This window comes from Helianthus annuus, chromosome 12, assembly GCF_002127325.2.
Source record: "Helianthus annuus cultivar XRQ/B chromosome 12, HanXRQr2.0-SUNRISE, whole genome shotgun sequence".
NCBI classification, from domain to species: domain Eukaryota; kingdom Viridiplantae; phylum Streptophyta; class Magnoliopsida; order Asterales; family Asteraceae; genus Helianthus; species Helianthus annuus.
In genome coordinates, this window is record NC_035444.2 from 1825348 (window position 1) to 1846943 (window position 21596).

General features: G+C 36.3%; 3 protein-coding genes, 1 long non-coding RNA gene and 1 other non-coding gene across 5 annotated transcripts; 2 read left to right on the top strand and 3 right to left on the bottom strand.

Annotated features, from left to right (window-relative positions):
* Positions 1 to 1083: 1083 nt before the first annotated feature.
* TRNAP-UGG lies at positions 1084 to 1155 on the bottom strand. The gene has a single exon. It is a non-coding gene; the product is annotated as a tRNA-Pro (tRNA).
* A 79-nt stretch (positions 1156 to 1234) lies between these two features.
* Positions 1235 to 6941, top strand: LOC110893775 (histone acetyltransferase type B catalytic subunit). The gene is made up of 10 exons (XM_022140903.2): positions 1235 to 1389; positions 1473 to 1514; positions 2340 to 2449; positions 3180 to 3248; positions 3373 to 3411; positions 3500 to 3576; positions 3688 to 3763; positions 4393 to 4468; positions 4577 to 4734; positions 6156 to 6941. Exons 1-10 carry the CDS (start codon positions 1314 to 1316, stop codon positions 6804 to 6806), a joined length of 1374 nt encoding a protein of 457 aa, XP_021996595.1. The 5' UTR covers positions 1235 to 1313; the 3' UTR covers positions 6807 to 6941.
* Positions 6942 to 9792: 2851 nt separating this feature from the next.
* On the bottom strand, positions 9793 to 15744 carry LOC110893774. Its single transcript, XM_022140902.2, has 7 exons — positions 15325 to 15744; positions 14228 to 14313; positions 12251 to 12329; positions 12087 to 12146; positions 11857 to 11978; positions 10077 to 10148; positions 9793 to 9983 (listed from the first exon to the last, which is right to left on the bottom strand). Exons 1-7 carry the CDS (start codon positions 15688 to 15690, stop codon positions 9881 to 9883), a joined length of 888 nt encoding a protein of 295 aa, XP_021996594.1. The 5' UTR covers positions 15691 to 15744; the 3' UTR covers positions 9793 to 9880.
* A 1066-nt stretch (positions 15745 to 16810) lies between these two features.
* Positions 16811 to 18063, top strand: LOC110893773 (40S ribosomal protein S30). The gene is made up of 3 exons (XM_022140901.2): positions 16811 to 16956; positions 17045 to 17182; positions 17818 to 18063. Exons 1-3 carry the CDS (start codon positions 16953 to 16955, stop codon positions 17862 to 17864), a joined length of 189 nt encoding a protein of 62 aa, XP_021996593.1. The 5' UTR covers positions 16811 to 16952; the 3' UTR covers positions 17865 to 18063.
* A 2551-nt stretch (positions 18064 to 20614) lies between these two features.
* On the bottom strand, positions 20615 to 21277 carry LOC110896273. The gene is made up of 2 exons (XR_002567796.2): positions 21070 to 21277; positions 20615 to 20890 (listed from the first exon to the last, which is right to left on the bottom strand). It is a non-coding gene; the product is annotated as an uncharacterized LOC110896273 (long non-coding RNA).
* Positions 21278 to 21596: the final 319 nt, after the last annotated feature.

The window sequence follows — 21596 nt, forward strand, 5'->3', positions numbered from 1 at the left end:
CACCTCGTAACGATTTCAATCCCTGTACTTAACAGATAAATGGATTGAAATGGTTACGAAAGTGAAACCACAGGGATTGAAATGGTTACAAAAGTGAAACCACAGGGAGTGAAATCGCAATTTTTAAACTAATGGACTGAAATAGTGATTTTTGACAAACCACAGGGACAAAAACAATAATTAACTTTTTGTTTCTTTTCAGTCGAGCTTTATTTAACTTTTAAGTTAAGCTTGAATCAAACTCGCTTTATTGATCAATATTTACAAGTAACGAATTGGATGTTTGTATCGACTTTTGAATTAAGCTTCAATCAAACTTAAAACATCCTCAAGCTTGGCTTGGTTCTTTTTGAGGCGTACACCAAATTACAATAGAACTTTGGTTAGCTTTTTTAATAAAAGGTTGTGTTTTGATCTACTTGTCTAACCTATATAATAAAGCCGTAATTTTAACCTATACAATAATAAACTGGTAGTTTTCAGGTTGTATTAAAACTTCAAAAATATATAATCTTAAAATCTGCCATTTTTTTTTATTTTAACATCGAATATTTAATTTTCATTCCAATCAGCAGGGCAAATTACATAAGGATAGCAGGTAGACGAGCAACAAACTACGCCGCCATCCCCATCTGAATAGAAAATCATAATCTACTAAAAACAAAGCCTCGCCCCTGAGGGGTCGAAAAGTTGTTGTGGACCACACGCTGAACTCTAGCCAAGAACCGAACCGCTTCCGACGCAAGGAGTCGAACGTGTCAAACGGCAGGGGGACAAAGGCATGCTGATTATCCTCACAAGCTTTCGCGTGCTTTTCCACCTTCTTTAACTCTGCTTTCAGTACCGCTTGCCCCACCACAAACTCATTTTCCCGGAACCCGGCTAACACAAGCATGTTTCCCGCCCTTCCAACAAAAAACTAGCACGTCAGCCGGACGTAGGGTGGACCTCCTTTCCGCTGGGTCTTAGTAAGAAAATCTGCCAATTGATTCAGACAAAAAGAAAATTTAGGACCGTTTATAAATGGGTTTGACTTTCGAGTATTTTGTTTTAAAATTTACTAAAAAAATTACTGGCAAAAAAGGGGCGTTCCGAGAATCGAACTCGGGACCTCTCGCACCCAAAGCGAGAATCATACCACTAGACCAAACGCCCAATCGATACTAAAACCCATATCCATAATTATCATTATATTCATACCGTGCACCAGTTAGCCTATATAAAGGTGCACAAACGCAGTCACAGACTCACAGTCCCATTTCCCGCGTTTCTAACAATTTTCCCGCTTCTCGTCGAAACCCTAATTGCGAAAAATGGGAACCAAACACCACTCTTCCGACACCGTTTCCGATCCCAAAAAGCGCCGAAAGGTTGGATTCTCCAAAGTCGGTAAGTTTCCCTAATTGTTCTCATCCCAATTGCTCCAATTCGTCTCTGTTTTCGCTGATTTTCTTCACTTTGTTTTCACGTAGATGAAGGGGTTCAACCCAATGACTGCATCAAAATCTACATGGGTACGTATTGTTTAGCGCAGAGTTTTTTTTTTTTTTTATTTTATAAAATTTGCTCGTATTGTTTATCATAGAACATGTGTTTTTGGGGTTTTTCTAACCGAAATGTGCTCTAGTTTAGCTACTGCAGTATAATTTATGTGTATAATGTTGGATTTCATGCTCCTTTGAAGTAATTTACTGCTTGGTGAAAGTTACCAGTCATTGTATTTAGGGTTTTTGGATGTACTGCGAAAAGCGGTTATTTTGTAAGCTGCAGTACCGAACCGGTACCGGTACCAAATTTACCGAACCGGGTACCTTTTCTATTGGTACCGACTTTTGACATTTTCGGTACCGGTTCGGTACCGGTATTTACCCTTAAATACCGGTACCGTACCGAACCGTACCGTACCGGGTATATTCGGTACCGGTACCCACTTTTGAGGATTTTCGGTACCGGTACTTTCGGTTCCGGTACCGAGCTCATCCCTAAGCTGCAGTAATCGATTTTGTAGTTTTTGGTAGGGATGAGCATGGTACCCGTTCCGTACCTACCGAAAAACGGGAAAAGTGGGTACCGGTACCGTACCGGTATTTACCGGTGTTTTACCCATAAATACCGGTATCAGTACCGAAAAACGGGGAAAGTGGGTACCGGTACCAAATGCTCATCTTTAGTTTTTGGCAAAAGTATATTGAGCTTGTGTTTATGATATTTAAGGGCTAATTTAGGTTTAGAGAAACAAGTATGGAACAAGTATGTTTTGTTTTCTTATAATTTTTTTGTATGGTGTTTTAGTCCTGATGAAATGTTGTTATTTTTTTTCTAAATGATTAAATCATCAGTTTCTAAAGAAGGTGAAGTGGGCTCTGAAGAAAGCTTCTCTATTGAACCGGTTGACTTAAGTCCCTTCTTTGAAGAAGATGGAAAAATATATGGCTACCAGGGGTTAAAGGTTTACTCTTATTTTAATCTTTTCGTATATCATGTAGCTTACTGATTTTTAGTTTTTATTATCATTTTTGAAGTGCCTTTGCAATCTTCTCCGATCTATGTGGAAACTAGGGTATATACACGTTCATACATTAAAAAAATTATGGAAATAAAAAATGTAGTTGTAGTTTGTCCCTTGATTTTTCTTGATATGCTTGTGTAGCCTGGCTAAAAATCACGGATTTTCTATAGTCCATAGTTGTTAATAGCGAATAACGACAAATAGCGACAAGGGACCTATATGCTACATAGCGAATAACGACAAATAGCGATCACTATTTTATATATAGCGATACACTAGAAAAAGAATTTTGAAAATTGTTATATGTATATTATATCAAAATACCTTGGTATATATGCTATTTTACATGTATATTTAACAAAAACCCATAAATCCAACTATTTTATAGCTATATCTAATTGCTATTTACATCCAAAAAAAAACTAACTGTCGCTATTCACGCTATTGGTCGCTATGACCCAAATAGCGACACTTGGTCGCTTCGCTACATAGCGCGCTATAGCCGCTATTGACAACTATGCTATAGTCTACAATATTGTTTGTTTTTTTGAAACATTGTACTTCTGTTTGTAAAAGTATTTGATACTTATATCGGACATGGACATTGGTTCATATGGATAGACTTCTGTGTGCTGATTCGGCAATACAAATTTGATATTATACAATGCAGATTACTATTTGGATCAGCAGCATTTCATTTCAAGCATATGCTGATATATCTTACGAGAGCACATGTGATGTAAGTTCATCCATTTATAATATGCTTACCGGAATTTCAAAATGCGTTTTTTTTTCTTCACTCGTTTTACATATAAGTCTGACTGTATTTCTTTTCATTGGTTGACGTTTTATCATCAATGAAGGCTGGGAAAGGAGTCACAGATCTTAAATCTTCTCTACAGGTTATCATCAAATACCGTATTCATCTCTTTGACCTTCATTTTCTGCAATGTTGAAACGTTAACCACTGTTATATTTTTTTAATTGCAGAATATTTTCGCAGATAATCTTGTTGAGACAAAAGATGATTTCCTCAAAACGTTTTCCACCGAGACTCGTTACGTAAAGTATGCTAAAGTTTACGAACCTTTGATTGAAATATAATCTTATGATCAATGTTATATGTATTTCTCGATCAGTCGGTTGATTCCCGTCTCCCGATGCTTGTTTTTGTACAGGTCTATGATCTCAGATGGAAAAGTAGTTAGCAATGGGTTGGATGCACATTTTAAAGCTGATTGTGCTGAGCTGGAGGTGTGTTTTTAAACTATCTGCGCTATTACGGTGTACCCAATTTATATCTATGTATAAGTAGTTAAGGACAGTGGTTAGGGGTGCAAACGAGCCGAGCCCGAGCACGGCCAGGCCCGAGCTCGAGCTCGATTAATTTATGAGAGCTCGGGCTCGAGCTCTGCTCGATTCGAGCTTTGGTTTCATAGCTCGAGCTCGGCTCGTTTGTATTTTATCAAGCTCGAGCTCGGCTCGGGCTCGGCTCGTTTATTATCTATTAATTAGTATATTAAATAAAAATAATATAAATAATAGACTTTTTAGGCTTGCAAGCTCGATAAGTAAAGCTCGGGCTCGTTTACTAAATAAGCTTATTTTTAGGTTCGAGGTTGGCTTGTAAACAAGTTTAAATAATCTCGGCTCGACTCGGCTCGTTTACACTAAGGCTCGACGAGCCTAACGAGCTTCACATGTGAGGCTCGAGCTCGGGCTCGATAAACAAACGAGCTTTGTTTTGAGGCTCAAGCTCGGCTCGGGCTCGAGAAGGCTCGGCTCGTTTCGAGCTTTTTCTCTAGCCGATCTCGAGTAGCTCGCGAGCCGCTCCGCTCGTTTGCACCCTTAACAGTGGTTTATCATTTTATTTATTTTATCAGGTTGTTCGTGTTGAGGGCTCAGCAATGGGTCTTCTTTACTGTAGATTGGTACCACTCGTCCTTCTTCTCGTTGACGGTAACTTCCAGCTGTTCTTGACTATTGCATAATTATAAGGTTTTGCATTATTTCTTGCTGATTTAAATTCTAGTTATTTAATTTAAATTTGTTACATTTCTGTATCAGGTAGCAATCCCATTGATGTTACTGATCCGGATTGGCAAGTTTACCTTCTAGTGGAGAAGAAAATTGATGAACAGGAAACTCCACAAAAGTTGTTTGGTTTTGCTGCACTTTATCGGTTTTTTCATTACCCTGATAGCCACAGGCTGAGACTTGGGCAGGTATATTATTACATCACGTTAATGGTTAATAAATTCGGTGTGATTTATAAGAACTAAATAATTATTTGTTTTCCGAAGGAACCAATTAAAGAGGTTGTAAACACCTCAGTTTATTTTAAAGTTTTTGAAATGTTGACCCGTTTTCTTAGCATTGTATTTAAATATAAACTCACATACCCAGTAAAATTAAAACAAAACCCAACAAAAAGATCAAAGAATCTTGAAAATTAAACGTTTAAAAGCTTACCTTTTTTTTTTAAAGATTGAATCGATTTTTTTTTACGTTTAACCCATTTTTTAACCAAGTGCACTTTACATCCAATATCGCAGGTAAGCGAGCAAAAATGTAGGGGTGTAAACGAGCCGGGGCAAGCCTTTCACGACTCAAGCTCGGCTTATCATGTTTTTATGAAGCTCGAGCTGGGCTAGGTTCGAGTTTACTTATTTGAGCTCGAGCTCGGCTCGCGAGTAAAACCCAAAGCTCAAGCTCGGGTCGAGCTATTTTGAGAACTATATCAAACGAGCTATTTGAGTTCGCTTTGATATCGCTTGAACGAGCCAAAGCTTGGCTCGGCTCGCCAGTATTATTAGTTTAAATCATATGGGTCTAAGTTGAAACCGACTTGGGGTTTTTAGGGTTGGGTTATAATCATCATTATCATTAAAATATGTATAAAAAACTAAAATTATGTTTGGGCTCGTTTAGGCTCACGAGCCTAAAAGAGCTTTGTATTTAAGGCTTGAGCTCGGGCTTGATAACTAAACTAAACGAGCTGTATTTCGCGTTCGGGCTTCTTAAGGCTTGGCTCGTTCGAGCTTTTAACCGAGCCGATCCCGAGTACCTCTCGAGCCTCTCGGTATGTTTACACCCCTACAAAATGGGCGGGTTTGGTTGATGGGTCAAAGTTGGTAGTATTTAGTGTAGGTCAAAATGGTCGTTCTGAAGATTTTGTTATATTTTGAATCCAAATAAAAACATTGTTTTGTTACTGTGATACTCAAATTTTTAAATAGAGTAAATTACGATTTTGGCCCCTGTGGTTATATCACTTTTACCCTTTTAGCCCAAAAAAGAATTTTTTAACATCTGAGCCCCAACGTCTTTTTTTCTAACCCTTTTGGCCCCTAACGGTTTTTTTCCTAACCCTTTTGGCCCCTAACATTTAATGGATAGGGTTAGTATTAGGGGCCAAAAGGGTTAGAAAAAAAGACGAAGGCGGCTCAGATGTTAAAAAATTCTTTTTTGAGCTAAAAGGGTAAAAGTGATATAACCACAGGGGCCAAAATCGTAATTTACTCTTTTAAATAAAATAATTTGTAAAGACAAGAATTACCATAAGCATATTGAAAGTAGAACTGAAATATGATCATTTAAGGTAAATTACTTATGCTACATGTTTTTTTTAATGTTTCAATGACAGATACTGGTATTCCCTCCATACCAACGCAAAGGCTACGGAGGTTATCTTCTTCAAGCAATCACCAACATGGTAGTTGCAGACAACGTGTACGATCTCTCAATCGAAGAGCCACTAGACTCATTACAACACGTTAGGGCTTGCATTGACGTACCCCGTTTACTTTCTCTACAAGCAATCCAGCCATCACTAAACGCAACCGTCAGCCGTCTAAAAGAAGAAAATCTAGCCAAACGAACCCAAATTACCCGTTTCGCCCCACCGTCAGAAACCATCGAAGAAGTGAGAAAAACGCTCAAAATCAACAAGAAACAGTTTTTACAATGCTGGGAGATTTTAATCTACTTAGCTCTTGACCCTGTTGAAAAATATCTCGAGAATTTTCGTACTGTTGTTTTGGATCGGATTAGGGCTGATGTCATCGGTAAAGATACCGGTGCAAGTGGGAAGCGGCTGGTCGAGGTCCCCACGGAGTTTGATTCGGAAGTATCGTTTGTGATGTTTAAGTCGAATGGAACCGGTGAGGAGTTTAAGGAAGCAGAGATTGAAGAAAGCGATAAGGTGAAACAAGAGGAGCAGCTGCAGAAACTAGTCGATGAAAGGATTGAAGCGATAAAGTTGGTTGCGGAAAAAGTGCGCGTTACGAGCTCTTGAATGTTATTGATGGTTTTTTAATGATGACTTTATATGAATTTTAAGAGTTTTGCAACTTTTTAGATGTTTGAGGTGTTTGTAACTTCTATTGAGCTTGCAAGATTTATAACTTTTTCAAAATCAGTTTTTGCTTGATTTTGGTTAAGTTTTTTTTTTTTTTTTTTTTTTTTTTTTTTTAGCATTTCTTTTACTTGAATTATGCCACTAAGGCACCAACTTCTCATGTGTTGTAAGGCATGAGGCGACCTTAGATCAAGTGAGCTGTGTTGCGCCTCAGATGATGTAAACTGCGCTTCAGGCTTAAAACTACTACATGCGAGTAGCATACTGCAGGTCTGCAACTTGGAGTGACTCGTGCCACTTTAGACTAAGGCGTTTTACGCGACTATACGCAACTACTACTAGATGCCCATGGTGGTTTGAAACTCCTGCCCTGTCCTTGAATATATGGACTGCTGTTTGTTTAATGGTCGTTGGTGACGGGATGAGGACAAACACTTGACCAAAATGTGCTTCTGTGTGACACCATGTAGGCAACCACTCACATTCATTAAGGTGTGTGATGGTGTAATGGTCATGTTAAATGTGAGCCAATCTTATAATCAGCATGCCTTTGTCCCCTTGGCGTTTGACACGTTCGGCTTCTTGGCGCCGGAGGCGGTTCGGTTCTTGGCTAGAGTTCAGCGTGTGGTCCACAACAACTTTTCGATCCCTCAGGGGCGAGACTTTGTAATGCATGCTATATATAAACATTAAAAAAAATCTTATAATTGATATTTTTAATTCACCTCATTAATTGTTCAAGAAATATTATCAAATTATTTTTTTTAGAACTTTTTGTTACTTTTTTTATAACTTTTTGATAACATTTAAGTGAAAGTTAAAAAAAATTAAAGCAAGAACATGCTCCACGCCCATTATCTCCTTCACACAAAGCCCCCCACACCCCAGGAGCGCAGTGTTCATGTGGGTGCGATGGCTGACAAACAACTAAAATATGATAATTATTTTAGTTAAAAAAAGTGTTAACTATAAATTTATGACTAACAAACAACTTGTTTATGTCACCAATAATTTGGTAATATAGCTAGTTTTATGTTTAGATTCAAACCAAGGACTAACGTTTTAAATGCTATTCTTTAATCATCGAAAAAACTAAAATTTCACTCTCCGTCCCAAATTGTCACGCTTTGTTTTTGGCTTTTGAAGATGAACAGGTGTAATTCGCGCCTCTCATATTCACCTTGTTCATGAGGTGCTCGAATATTTATTTTTTGTGAATATTTATTTTTTGTTCTTCAACTGGTAACTTTTACGAATACATATAGTTAACTTTCATTTTTTTTTCATTTAAGGTTTAAAATGCATGAGTCTACAATATGTAGAGGCCTCAATTAAATTTGACCTTTTTTATATAACATGTGGGCTAAATATGAGTGGGGTGTTAGTGGGGTCTTTTTTTCACTAAACACAACATAGATACGTCTCTGAATTTATCTGTCAGTTTTTTATTGTTGTTTTCAAATAATTCTAGGGCTCTTTAACCAACCCACGTTCACCAAAACTCATCTACATGCTAATTAATACATGTCTAGATAAGTTTACGATTCAAATATGTGTTTTGGAAGATTTTATATTATTATTAATCTTTTGGCTTGAAAAGAGGATTATAGATTTAACTACATATCCACCAAACAGTTTCGATTACCCAGTTTTAACTACTGGACTTCAATTTAATTTAATTATTATAATTATTATTATTATTATTATTATTATTATTATTATTATTATTATTATTATTATTATTATTTTTTGTAATATGATGATGTTTTAACTTTTAATTAACATTAACATTTAGCTATATGACAAACAACAATCCTCTTACGGTTAAAATGCGTCAATAATTTAATATTTAGTTTTTTAAAATCTAACTAATAGCTAACATTTTAAACATTATGTTCAGAATTGATTTATATTAATTTGGTTATTTTTTTTATATTTATATAAGTGGTAATTATTATTATATAAATATATTTTTCATATATTAATAAAAAAATATATAAACAGAAAGCTCGTTTAGGCTCGCGAGCCGGCTCGAGCTCGATAAGCGAAGCTCGGGCTCGTTTACTAAACGAGCTTGTTTTTAGGCTCGGGCTCGAGCTCGTTTAAGCTTGGCTCGTTCAAGCTTTTTTTTCGAGCCGAGCTCGAGTAACTCGCGAATAGCTCGGCTCGTTTGCACCCCTAGTAAAGACGATATGCAACACTGTGTAATTAGATTTTTAAAATATGTTTACGGATAAAAGTTATTGTCAAAGTTCAGTTTAGCTACTTAATTATTTAATTATATTATTTAAAACCTTTTAAAAAAAAAAGAGAGAGACCAAACTGGACAGTCTACTAGGTCGAGCCTGGACTCCTGAAGGTGTAATATGGCCTTATTTCGGTTCAAGAACTTTGCATTGCATTCTGATATTTTTAAGTGGCCGCAGCCTTTTATTGATAGCTTAATACCATAGATCATCTGCAATCAGGTCTGTCAATCAAATTGTCTGTCGAGAGATCCTTCGCCGGCATGGCCCTCATGGCAGAGCAACATGTTCTTCCAAGGACATCCACGTTCTTCCAAAGACGTTCGTGAAGGTTTTTGGAGGCAAGCTGACGTGGAGGCCCATGGAGTTTTTGGGTTGCGGATGCTCCTATAGTTTCTTTTTTGAACGACTATGATTGATATGAAGTCCATATCAAACTTCTCTCTTATGTGTGTGTGTGTGGGGGGGGGGGGGTAGTGCACGGTCCTCCCAACCGCCGGAGTGATCTCACTCCGGGAGCCGCTACCCGACCAAGCTAGCTCCGCGGTGACTTCCCCATGCCGAGTTCTTACCCTGGGCGACATATGTCACTCTCAAGACTCGAACCCGGTACCTCTGGGAAGAGGTGGGTGGGTGTCGGTGGCCAACTGGGCTACTCCAGTTGGTTAACCCAAATATTAGACTAAAAATGATGAATCAAAAAGAAGTTTATATTACATCTAGTATATTAATACACAATGACAACACAATTGCGAGTAAAGTCGCCTATATTTTATGAACACTGTAACCTTCATCTTCTGATGTCAAGTTTGGACTCCAGTTTTCATATTCAGATCCACCAAAAACCATCTGTTTGATTCCAACATGACTGTAAAGTGTAAACAATAAACAAATTCATTAACAATTATTCGCTTAAATAACGAACCCAAGAACACATACAAGAGAGAATTACGCAACATACTCGGAGCTTATTTGCGTCATTGCATTTATCAATACGTCCAACAGCATAGGCTCGCTAGTACCAATATCTACCCTGAAAAAGAATCAACCAAATTTCCATAATCAAGATATATGAAGTATTAAAAATGTATGCGCTTATAAAGCGTCACACAAATGTTAAACGTCCCTGAGTTTTTTTTTTTTTTTTTTTTTTTTTTTGAACGGCCAACAAATCAATCCTGAGCACTCTCGGGGCACCCACTGGACAAACGGAGTACTCCGAGAGTAACCCGAGTGGTCCACCACCAATTCCGGGGAAAACCCGGTAACTCACCCACCCGTAGGCACGACGGTAAATTACCAGTAAAACCCGTTTGACTCAAGGATCGAACCCAGATTTCCCTGAGTCTCCTATCACTGCCCACCAGTGCCTCACTCCTTTTTTGCACCAAATGGGAATTGAACTTGAGTCTTCAAAGAAGAACTCAAGTTCTCCTACCACTTGAGCTAGAGGTCATTGGCTAAACGTCCCTGAGTTAACGATACATTTTAACTGGGTTTGTGATTTGGATGGAAATGACAACAAAAATGAAACGTTAGGGGTCCGGTTACAAAAAATTCTTATTTTGGATGTAACACGCAAAAGTGCCCAAACCTCAGGATTTTGGATGTAACACGCAAAAGTCCCCAAACCTCAGGGACGATTTTGGCATTTTACTCGTCACACGAATGGAACTACTTTAAGACATGTTCTGTGAATAAAGGTGACAAGATGGACGGGTCGAATGGGTATTGTCAGTACGGGTCAGGTTGGGTTGAGTTGAAGTGAAATGTTTATCGTTCAAAAAGTTTAAACTGTATAGAGATAGCTGGTGTGTTGAATATAATTATCACATATATAATATTCTAACAATATTTTAAAATGTTTGAATATTAAGTTGGAAGATTTTAATGTTTTATACACTATAAAAAAGTTTCTAGGTCCACCCATGCCTTAAACACACCATTTGGGTTTTCTTAGGGGCTGTTTGACAACTTCTGAATGATCAAGTGTTGAACCATTAAGTGCTGAACCAGTAAGACCAAGGTCTGAATCATTAAAAGCCAGTATAATGATTAACCCTTCAAAGGCAAATGTCTGACCAATTCAGATTAGAGGTCTTAACCATTCAGACTCTGTATAACACTTAATCATTCAGAGGCAAATGTCTGAACCATTCAGACATCTGCTCACAAAACAAACAGTCTGAACCATTAAGTGTTGAACCAGTAAGAGAGGTCTGAACCATTAAGAGCCTCATTAATAGGTAAACAAACAGCCCCTTAATATCAAAATGATTATGAAAAACAAACGACTACAAATTTAAAAAAGAATTAAATGCCATTTTAGTCCCTGTGGTTTGGGCCATTTTGCCAGTTTAGTCCAAAGGTTTCATTTTTAACCTGTGGGTCCAAAAAGGTTTCACAGTTGCCATTTTAGTCCACTGGGTTAACTTCATCCATTTTTTCTGTTAACGAGAAGGCCAATTCGGTCATTTTATATGGCTGAATTGCCCTTTCAGTTAACAGAATTACATACAAAATGACCGAATTGGCCTTCTCGTTAACAGAAAAAATGGATGAAGTTAACCAAGTGGACTAAAATGGCAACTGTGAAACCTTTTTGGACCCACAAGTTAAAAATAAAACCTTTGGACTAAACTAGCAAAATGGCCCAAACCACAGGGACTAAAATGGCATTTAACTCTTTTTAAAAAAAAAAACAAAAAGGATAATCGTATTTAGGTTGCAGTATAGATTACCATACGCGTGCTACATTGTCTTGAATCTCAAGATCACTAATGTTATAAAATGTAGTCGGCTCAATGTTTGCTCCAAGAATATCATCATAACTTGGTCTCTTATCTGTAGTAGATTGTGATAGCTGCAAAAATAACATGCGTTTAACAAACGTAATGCAAATAAACGTTTGTTTATATAAATAAAAAATAAAATATTCGAATTGGACATAGGTAAAGTTTTTAGCGATTACTTGCATATTCATTGAATTGCACCCGCCAAGACGTCCAACGATATGCCACGAACGAATTGTCTGCAAATGAAATACATCAAACACCGTTTTCCTTGTACGCATACAAATATTCGAGTTACTCACAGTGATTAAACGAATAACTTAGTAGAAATAAAGTAACTTACATCGCATATCATCTTAATATCTTTATCCAAAGGAGCATGGTAGAACTCGATCCAGATATACGAGTTGTTGAACTCAAATCTGAAATAATTCATCTGAAGCCATTAATTGACGTACAAAAATGTAACGCATATAGTTCATATCATCATAAGTAGGGTTGTAAACGAACCGAACTTTCAGCGAACAGTTCTTGAACCGGTCGTTCATTTAGGATTGGCTAAATTGCACTTTTCGTCCTTTATGTTTCAGGATTTCTGCAGGCGCTGTCCTTTAAGTTTAAAAATTACACTCTATGTCCTTTATGTTTGCAACCTATAACGGGCGGTGTCCTTTCTCATAAACTCAGTTAACTTTTAATGTTAAAACCCCTTGTCTCTCTCAACTTCAAACATGAGGGACCTGTTATGTAAAAAAGTGAAACTACTATGACTAAATGTATAAAAATACTTGAAATTTCCACAGCCGCACACCTGCACACATTCCGGGACTCCATTCGTTCCCCACTCTTCCGATTGGAATCAATCCACCTATACCTGCCATCATCAGCATCCTTCATATACCTATTATCATCCAACCCATCATACTCATCAAACTCAAACACATCCAATCCCCTTTTCTTGGTCTCAAATTCCCCTAAATCAACACTATCAGTAACCTTGTTGTTAATAATCAAACACCCAGAAGAGGTTTTCTTTTTCACCTCTTTCATCTCATCAATCACAAACCAAACCCTAGTTCCCCAACTTTATCAAAATTTAAGGCCCAAAGAAGATGAAAAAACAGTAATTGAAGAAAACCCAGATCTAGAATTGAAGAATTGAAAGAAGTTATGAATTTCCACAGCCGCACACCTGCACACATTCCACCTGCACACAATCTGGATCAAGAGAGAGTGAGGATGGGAGAGAAAGAGACAGAGAAGAACGAGGGTGAGAGAGAGAGCCGGCGTTGACCGCCGGCGATGAAGATGATGGTGATGCGATGATGGAGGAGCGGCTCCGGTGGGATCTGACGGAGTGAGATGATGGTGATACGGCGATGAAGATGATGGTGATACGATGATGGTGATACGCATGTTTCAGGTTTGGGAAAAACGCATCACGTTGAATTTCGTTCCGGATCTGATTCGAAATTAAAAATGTTGTTTATGATTGTTTTTGGTTGAGTTCTGAACAAATTGTCCGATCTGATTTGTTTGTGTTCGCCTGAATTTGATAGATTAGAATAAGCAACTGGAGGTTTTTGGAGTCAGTCGGTCGAGTTGCAGGTTTGGGAAAATTAGCTTCAGCTGTGATATTGTTTGGTGAAGAAGATTGTTGATTTAGAGTGTGTTTTGGGAATGTTGGAGGCATGTTTGTGAATAAACAGGGGAATAAACATGGGAAGAAGAGTTGCCGGAATCCGGCGAAATCGCCGGCCGGATAAACGTAGAAGATGGCTGCTGATGCTTTTGTTTTGTTTTTGAATGTTTCACTTTTTTACATAACAGGTCCCTCATGTTTGAAGTTGAGAGAGACAAGGGGTTTTAACATTAAAAGTTAACTGGGTTTATGAGAAAGGACACCGCCTGTTATAGGTTGCAAACATAAAGGACATAGAGTGTAATTTTTAAACTTAAAGGACAGCGCCCGCAGAAACCCTGAAACATAAAGGACGAAAAGTGCAATTTAGCCTTTAGGATTTAAGGTTTCGTGAACAAGTTCAATTCCTTAACGAACACGAACAAGAATTTTCGTTCGACATGTGTTCATGAACTGTTCGTGAACAAGTCTATAAGTAAGTTCATGGAACACTCATTTTTATTGTTTTTATTTCAATACCCTCCATTTTGCTCATTTTCATTTCAGTTTAAGACACGTAATGAGGTGTAAAATTATAGTTTCATATCTTCATCCACCATATAAACAGGACCCTAAAAGAAACTCAAATCTTTTTAATCATGAACACAAGCAACTGTCCACAAACTCTGTAATCCTTACTTGTTAAAAATCACTTTCATGGGTGTCGCTGAACCCGTTTTTCGCTGAATTATCTTGTCTCTTTTCTTCTTCATCCTCTCCTCTATCTGTCATTTCATCAAACACTTAGCATGCATCCACATTCCACAACTACAATAAGGGTGTTCAAAAAGCTCGAAGCTCGCTCAAAAACAGCTCAGTTGTAAACGAGCCGGCTCAGCTTGATTTGTAAACGAACTGAGCCCGAGCTACACCTGGCTTAGCTCATGCGAAATGTATTAAAATAAAAAATATGTGGAGTGGGTTGAAGTGTAAACATTTTAAGTTTAATTAATCAATAACATATAAAAATATGAGGAAATAAACAAAATATACACATAATACTTTAATATGACTTTCAGTCTTTAATTTATTAAAAAAGTCATACATATAGATACATATGTAATTTTTTTATGTTAACAATATTTGTAAAAAAAATAATAAGATCAATAACATATAATAATATGGAGAACTAAACCAAAAATATACAATACTTTTAATATATCTTTCAGTTTTAAAATATTAGAAAAAAAATAATACATATAGATACATGTGTAATTTTTTTTAGTTTATCAATATTTGTAAAAAAAAAGAGTTTGTTTTCATCCATGTGGTTTGTCAAAAATCACTATTTTAGTCTATTAGTTTAAAAATTGCGATTTCAGTCTCTGTGGTTTCACTTTCGTAACCATTTCAGTCCACCTCGTAACTATTTCAGTCCCTGTACTTACAGAATAAATGGATTGAAATGGTTACGAAAGTAAAACTAAAGGAACTGAATTGGTTACGAAAGTGAAACCACAGGTGAAATCGCAATTTTAAACTAATGGACTAAAATAGTGATTTTTGACAAATCATAAGGACGAAAAAAGTAATTAACTCTAAAAAAAATAAAGAAATAAATTCACAAGAGGAGCTCGATATCAACTTTTCGGCTCGATAAAATAACGAGTTAAGCCGAGTTGACTCGTTTAAGTTTAAGCTTGAGCTCGAGCTCAACCTGGCTCCGCTCGATTATAGCCTACCCAACACACACACACATATATTTCAAAGCAACTTATAACCATAACTTAACTTACTTTAGACCTTGCTTTAGCAGGATCATCTAACGAAGTTCCCAAAATTTCAGCAAACTCAGGATCTTTATCATAATTCATTTCTTCATCTCTACCCTTTGGGGAAAACTCATCTTCCACTTTATCCCAATCAATATCAACCAAATCATTATCATCATGCACTTCTTCGTCTTCTTCTGCTTCCAATTGTTTGATTTGTGTGAACAAATCCGTTGATTTTGGTACTCTGTTTTCACCAGCTTTAACCACGAATTTGCATGAGTTTCGAGTGGAGCATAATTCGAAAACACCTGGACATAAGTTGTAATTGCTCAATTGAGTTCTCCATAATCGAGGAAATTGAATTGTGGTTAATTGCAGTACATTCATGGTGAAGCAATTGGGGGGTTTAGGGTTTATCAGTGTTTTTTGCAGATAAAATTGCAACCGAAGGGGAAACATTGTTTATGGGCCTAACCTTTTTGGGCTAAACTACGATTGAAAGCCCACAATACAAAAAAAAAAAAAAAAAAAAACACACACACACTTGAGGGTTAGATTTGTTCGGTTTTGATAAAAAAATGTTGATTGAACGGTTAATTACGGTTTTGGAGAAGAACAAGTTAAACCAGCGGGTTGGGTGGGTCAACCGGATCCACTTTTTAACCAGTTTGATTGTTTAACAGTTTGGTTTTGAAGGATTGAGGCGATTTACAAAAAGAAATTAAAACATTAGTTTGTGTTAAATAAATAATAAATGGTTCATGGTTATAATAATACGTACACGAATTATAAACATAATAAGAATTAAACGTTTTTTCGGTTTACACGATTGGTTATAAGTTTGGCCGTCGATTAAACCGTTAAAACAACAAATCGTCGGATTGAAATGTGACGCAAACCATTTGACTTTCAAGTCGGCCGACTTATTTACATACTCCAATGATTTAAAATATACAACCACCCTACATGAGAATACGAGGGCTCGAGACTACCAAAATGGCAAAACTTATAGGAGTAGAATAATGAACCACAATATGGTGAATTGGTTGAAAAATCCAATCCTTATTCTATAATTGTCTTTTTTTTTCTCCGTGGCTATCTTCTCGCTAGAGGTGTACCAAAAAACAGGTTGAGCCTGACGACATGGAAACTGGCCCGGTAAAAAAGACCGGTTTGGGCCAAACCGGTTTGGGTCCAACTCAAGTCGGCGATTTGGTACAAGTTTGGGATTTTTGTGTTCAGAATTGGTTCCCAACCTAACTGGTTTGAGTCCGCCTACAAAAAATGGTTTCAATGTTAAAATCGGTTCGGGTGTGTTGGGGTTTCCAACCCTAAACCGGTTATTAACCCGATGGCCCTGACGAATTTGAGACCAAACTAAAAAAACGTACCATTTTATAAACCGAACAGGTTCGAGTCCAAAATGAGTTTTGTACACATCTACATCTTGCTAGACTTATTTATATATGTATTCTATAGCCCAAAATCCAAATCAATATTTAATCCTAAATTGTCTTTGGGCCCACATCAGCCCACTAGTGAAATCCACTACGTCACTACATACCATTTCCACAAAACCCTAGCCCCAAAATTCCATCGTATTGCAACACAACGAACCGACTCGAAGACGTTAAGCACCAAAATCCGCCATGGGTGAGTTCAATAGCTTCGAATCGATCACAATTTCTGTAATATGAAACTATACTTTCGTTCGATTATTGATTGTTTAATCTGATTACAGGAAAGGTTCACGGATCATTAGCTCGTGCTGGAAAAGTGAGAGGTCAAACCCCAAAGGTGGCAAAGCAGGACAAGAAGAAGCAGCCTCGAGGACGCGCTCACAAGCGTATTCAGTACAATCGCCGTTTTGTTACTGCCGGTATGTTTTTTTTTTTTTTTGCTCATTTAATTTGCTGTTTTTTGTTATACTATGACAGGGCTGCAATTAGTTCGTGTTTGTTTGTTAAGGAAATATACATGTGAACACTTACTTTAACAAGATTTTCTGTTCGTGTTCGTTCATTAAGGAAATTAATGTGTTCGTGTTTGTTTGTTAAATTTAGCTAGCGTATGCAAACAAACAAACAAACGTTCACGTGAGCAAACTAGTGTTCATGAACACAAATGAAAACAAACGAACATAACCAAGCGTTCATGAACAAAATATATAATAGATTGATACTTATTAAATATTTTATTTGTTTAAATTTTGAAGTATTTTAATAAAATATAAAAATTAAAAACCTAATAAACTATTGAAAACAAACGAACACAAACAAACACATTACCGAGCGTTCACGAACATAAATGAATGAACGCGACCTCTGTTCATGTTCGTTTATTTAACTAACCAAACGAAATTTCTTGTTCGTGCTTGTTCATTTATTAAATAAACAAATATAAACGAACCTTCTGCCGAACAGATCACGAACTGTTCGCTAAAGATTCGGTTCGTATGCAGCCCTTATTATGTTAGTGGAATGTGTGGGTGATGGTTGCTTGTGGTTTTTTCAGTTGTTGGTTTTGGAAAGAAGAGGGGACCTAACTCATCAGAGAAGTAAGCTGAAGGAATATCCAGTTTTGTAAGCTTAGTTTCATGAAACTGTTTTCTTCTATAATCTGAATTTTGTTTTGAATTATTTTTTTTTATCTTATTCTGTCATAATTCTGATTTAGTGATTGGTATATTTGGTTATTGAGTTCTTGATATTGTTGGTACATGAAATGTCAATTTGGGGCTAAGAAAACAAAATTTACAATCATCTTTATCATCATGCCTATACCTGGCGGTCCTAACCCGTATATTATTTTTTTGTCGCTTCAGCGGGTTTTCAGTTTTTTTAATGTAAACAACGTTTAATATAGCTATAAGTTAGCTAGAATTTAGGTTTTTGTTAAGTATACATGTAAAATAGCGTATATACCAGGGTACACCTTATGTCGCTATTTGCCATTAACACGGCTTCAAGTATAGGTAATTTTTTTTTGTTACGTCGGTGTAGTATTTTGGTTTGGATCACAATATCTAACCCTAGTGTTCCATATGACCATCTATTTAGTTTCTTGTGTGTTGTACATGTATATGTGCATCCACATTGTGTCTTTGTATATATGTATGCATTATGTATGTGTGTTTTCTTTCTAGCTTTTCATTATTTTTAATGAGGTGGTTTGGTCTCCTTTTGCATTTTATGAATCATCTTTCATTCTTTTATTTGTTTTCCGATCGATGGGTATTGCGTAGTTCTTTTCGGCTTCTTATTTTAGAGAGAATGGGGCTACTGGTAGGTGTGGAAGGAGTTTGAACCATTAGCCCAATGTATAGCTTTTCATCTAAACTGAACAGAAAACAATACATCAAACTTTTGCGATGCATTGGTTTATAAGTTGCGCATTCATTAACATAAGTTTGTAATGGTGCGCCAAAAAATGTTATCGACTTTATAAAACGGTCAGTATGAGGCCGAACCCATTGTATCGATGCCTCCAATTCTTTTGTTTGACTCACTGTTGTAATTAGTTTATACAAACACATGTATAAGGGTGTGTTTAACCCATTACAATGGTTCATCCAAGTTCGTAGGGTTGATTAATGGTACATCCAAGTATGCATGTATTATTAGTACACATATTTAAAGTCATTTTACAATTATTTATTGCTTAATAACAATTCAAAGTTGTTTACATGCTACAAATTCAACAAACACTTGATGTGTAAACACATAATGTAACTATTTATTTTGATCCTTCACATTAACTTCCGGTAAAACATAAGATTTGTAAATGACAAAGCTACATGTATATAATCATAAGAATCTGTGTAAACATAAGATTGTGATACTTTGGAGAATTCCATAAGATTATGTAAATGACAAAGCTACATGTATATAATCATAAGAATCTGTGTAAACATAAGATTGTGATACTTTGGAGAATTCCATAAGAATCTGTGTATATAATCATAGGAACTTACACAAAAATATCGACTGAGCCTCTATATAGTTATGAAGTGTTCCAATTCATACATCTTTATGAAGAAATGTAAACACTTCCACCAATGTCGCCCCCATATCACAAGACTTGGTGATACCAATGTCGTGGTACAAGTTTATCTTGTCTACTTCTTGCGTCAATGTATGTATATGTTTCTTCGTTTAAGAAAGAAAACCTCCATACACTGACTTGTTCCAATCAAGATTTAATCTTCTTCAATTCAAGCGAAGTCCTCAACCTTCGTAAACCAATTGGTTTAACTAAAATAGGTAACCTTCAATACGTGACGCTACTACTCGGTATAATTATTTGTTTGTTTTGTAATACATGAACTCCATATATGTTTTATTCAAAAAGTTAACTTCCTTTTTAGTTTTTCTTTTTCAGTTTGTTATCATATCAACATATCAATACTCTATTCTACTGGGCATGTTTGTTTTGTAATACATGATCTCCATATATATAATTACGTGTGACTAAATGTATAATCATGCGTACAAATTGCTAATGTTTTATCGGCATTTGTTTTTTGTTTAGACATTCACGGTCTTTATGATCATGCGTACAGATTCTTTATGATTAACAACGTATTTTGTTTTTAAAAGTAACAAACATATCATTTTTCAACACCGCGAAATTCGCGGGTATTATCACTAGTTTATTTATAAAGTTAACTGGCATTAGTGGGAAAGTGAAGTAGATTTTGAGTGAAAACCACACGTCTCAAGTTCGAATTCTATCCCAACCGAGTTTTACCATAGTGGGCCTTCGGGCAACGAGTTTTCCCCGTGTCATTGGGCTACCCTGCGGCTAGCGCTCTCCCTTTCTCCCTGTTCTTTCATTTTATACTGCCAGCATAATTATTTTGCAAGAGATCCACTTGTTTTCCTATTATTACATTTAAGCATTTTACAAAATCTTAATCTTTACTAAATAAAACTTGGGGTGCTCGAAGCACATGCCGATAACATGAGCAAAAACACATGTCGCATTTGTACTTTTTGAACTACCTACAACACATGCTTTTAACCTGAGGTGGAAGCCGATGAATATGATCAACTATCTTCCTTCACTTGCCACGTCCCGACGTGGATTGAAGCCACAAGCTTGCGGGTAGGGGGCGGCGGCAATGTAGCCGTGGGTACCCATGAAGACGCAAGGGGTACGCGAAGTGCCCCTAGCACCCTTAGAAAATCAAAATCAAAATTATATGTATACACAATTTATTACATAGATACTTAAATATGCATTTCCCAAATTAATGAATTATTTCTCAATAATATTAAAATTCAAATTTGTGAAATTATAAACAAAGCCATAAAACAAACAAGTTGCACCGAATTACATTCCACATGATGATAATAACAAAAAGAATCTTTACATAAAAGAATTGGATTCAAATTAGAAAATTGTCAACCAAATAATAATAAATTCAAAAAAGAAATACAGATAAATAACTCATTAATTAATCCTGAGAACAAATTAACAGAAAAAAAAAATCCCAAATTCAAAATGAAAATCTAGTGAATAATATAGGTCAAAGCCAAAGCAACAAGCATCAGCACATACGCTACTCCTTGATCAATCGCTGCTCCTATAAATCACAAAAACAAAAAAAAACCCAAAATCAATCATCAATATCACTCTAAAAAACGTAAAAAAAAGCCCTAGCTATTGAATCAGAACGTACAAAACTTATTAAGTCGAAATGAATTCAATGAGATTTGTGTAATCGGTTGGTTAATGACAGATCTAGAAAGATGAAGAAGTTACCGTCGTTTGAAGGAGCAGGAGCAGGAGCAGGACTTTGAGCGTTTATGGATTGAAGAAGATGTGACATCACAAGAGCAAAAATTGTGACCATAAAGCACATTTTCATGGTTTCCATCTTTGATTTTGAAATGCGCACACACACACGGTTGGCCTCTGAATTCGGTTGTGAAATTCAGATCCTCATGTGTAAATGTTGGTTCATTTAGAGGTTTATATAGGGAGTCAAAGAATCTTGGGGGTTTTGAATTATTGATATTTTTTTTAATTTTTTTAGGTGGAAAGAAATGGTCAACCAAAACGTTGTCAACAATGATTAACGGCACAAAAGTAAATACAAAATAACGTTTTTATTTAATGGAATGGGATCAAATACAAACACTTAAGTTTGTAAGAACCATAAGAACCAATACATAATTGACAAGTGTCCATCAATAAAAAATTAGTTTAGGGGTAATTTAGACTTTTTGACCATATTTATTTATAACTAATTAAAAATAATTACAAAAAATATAATCAGCACAACACTA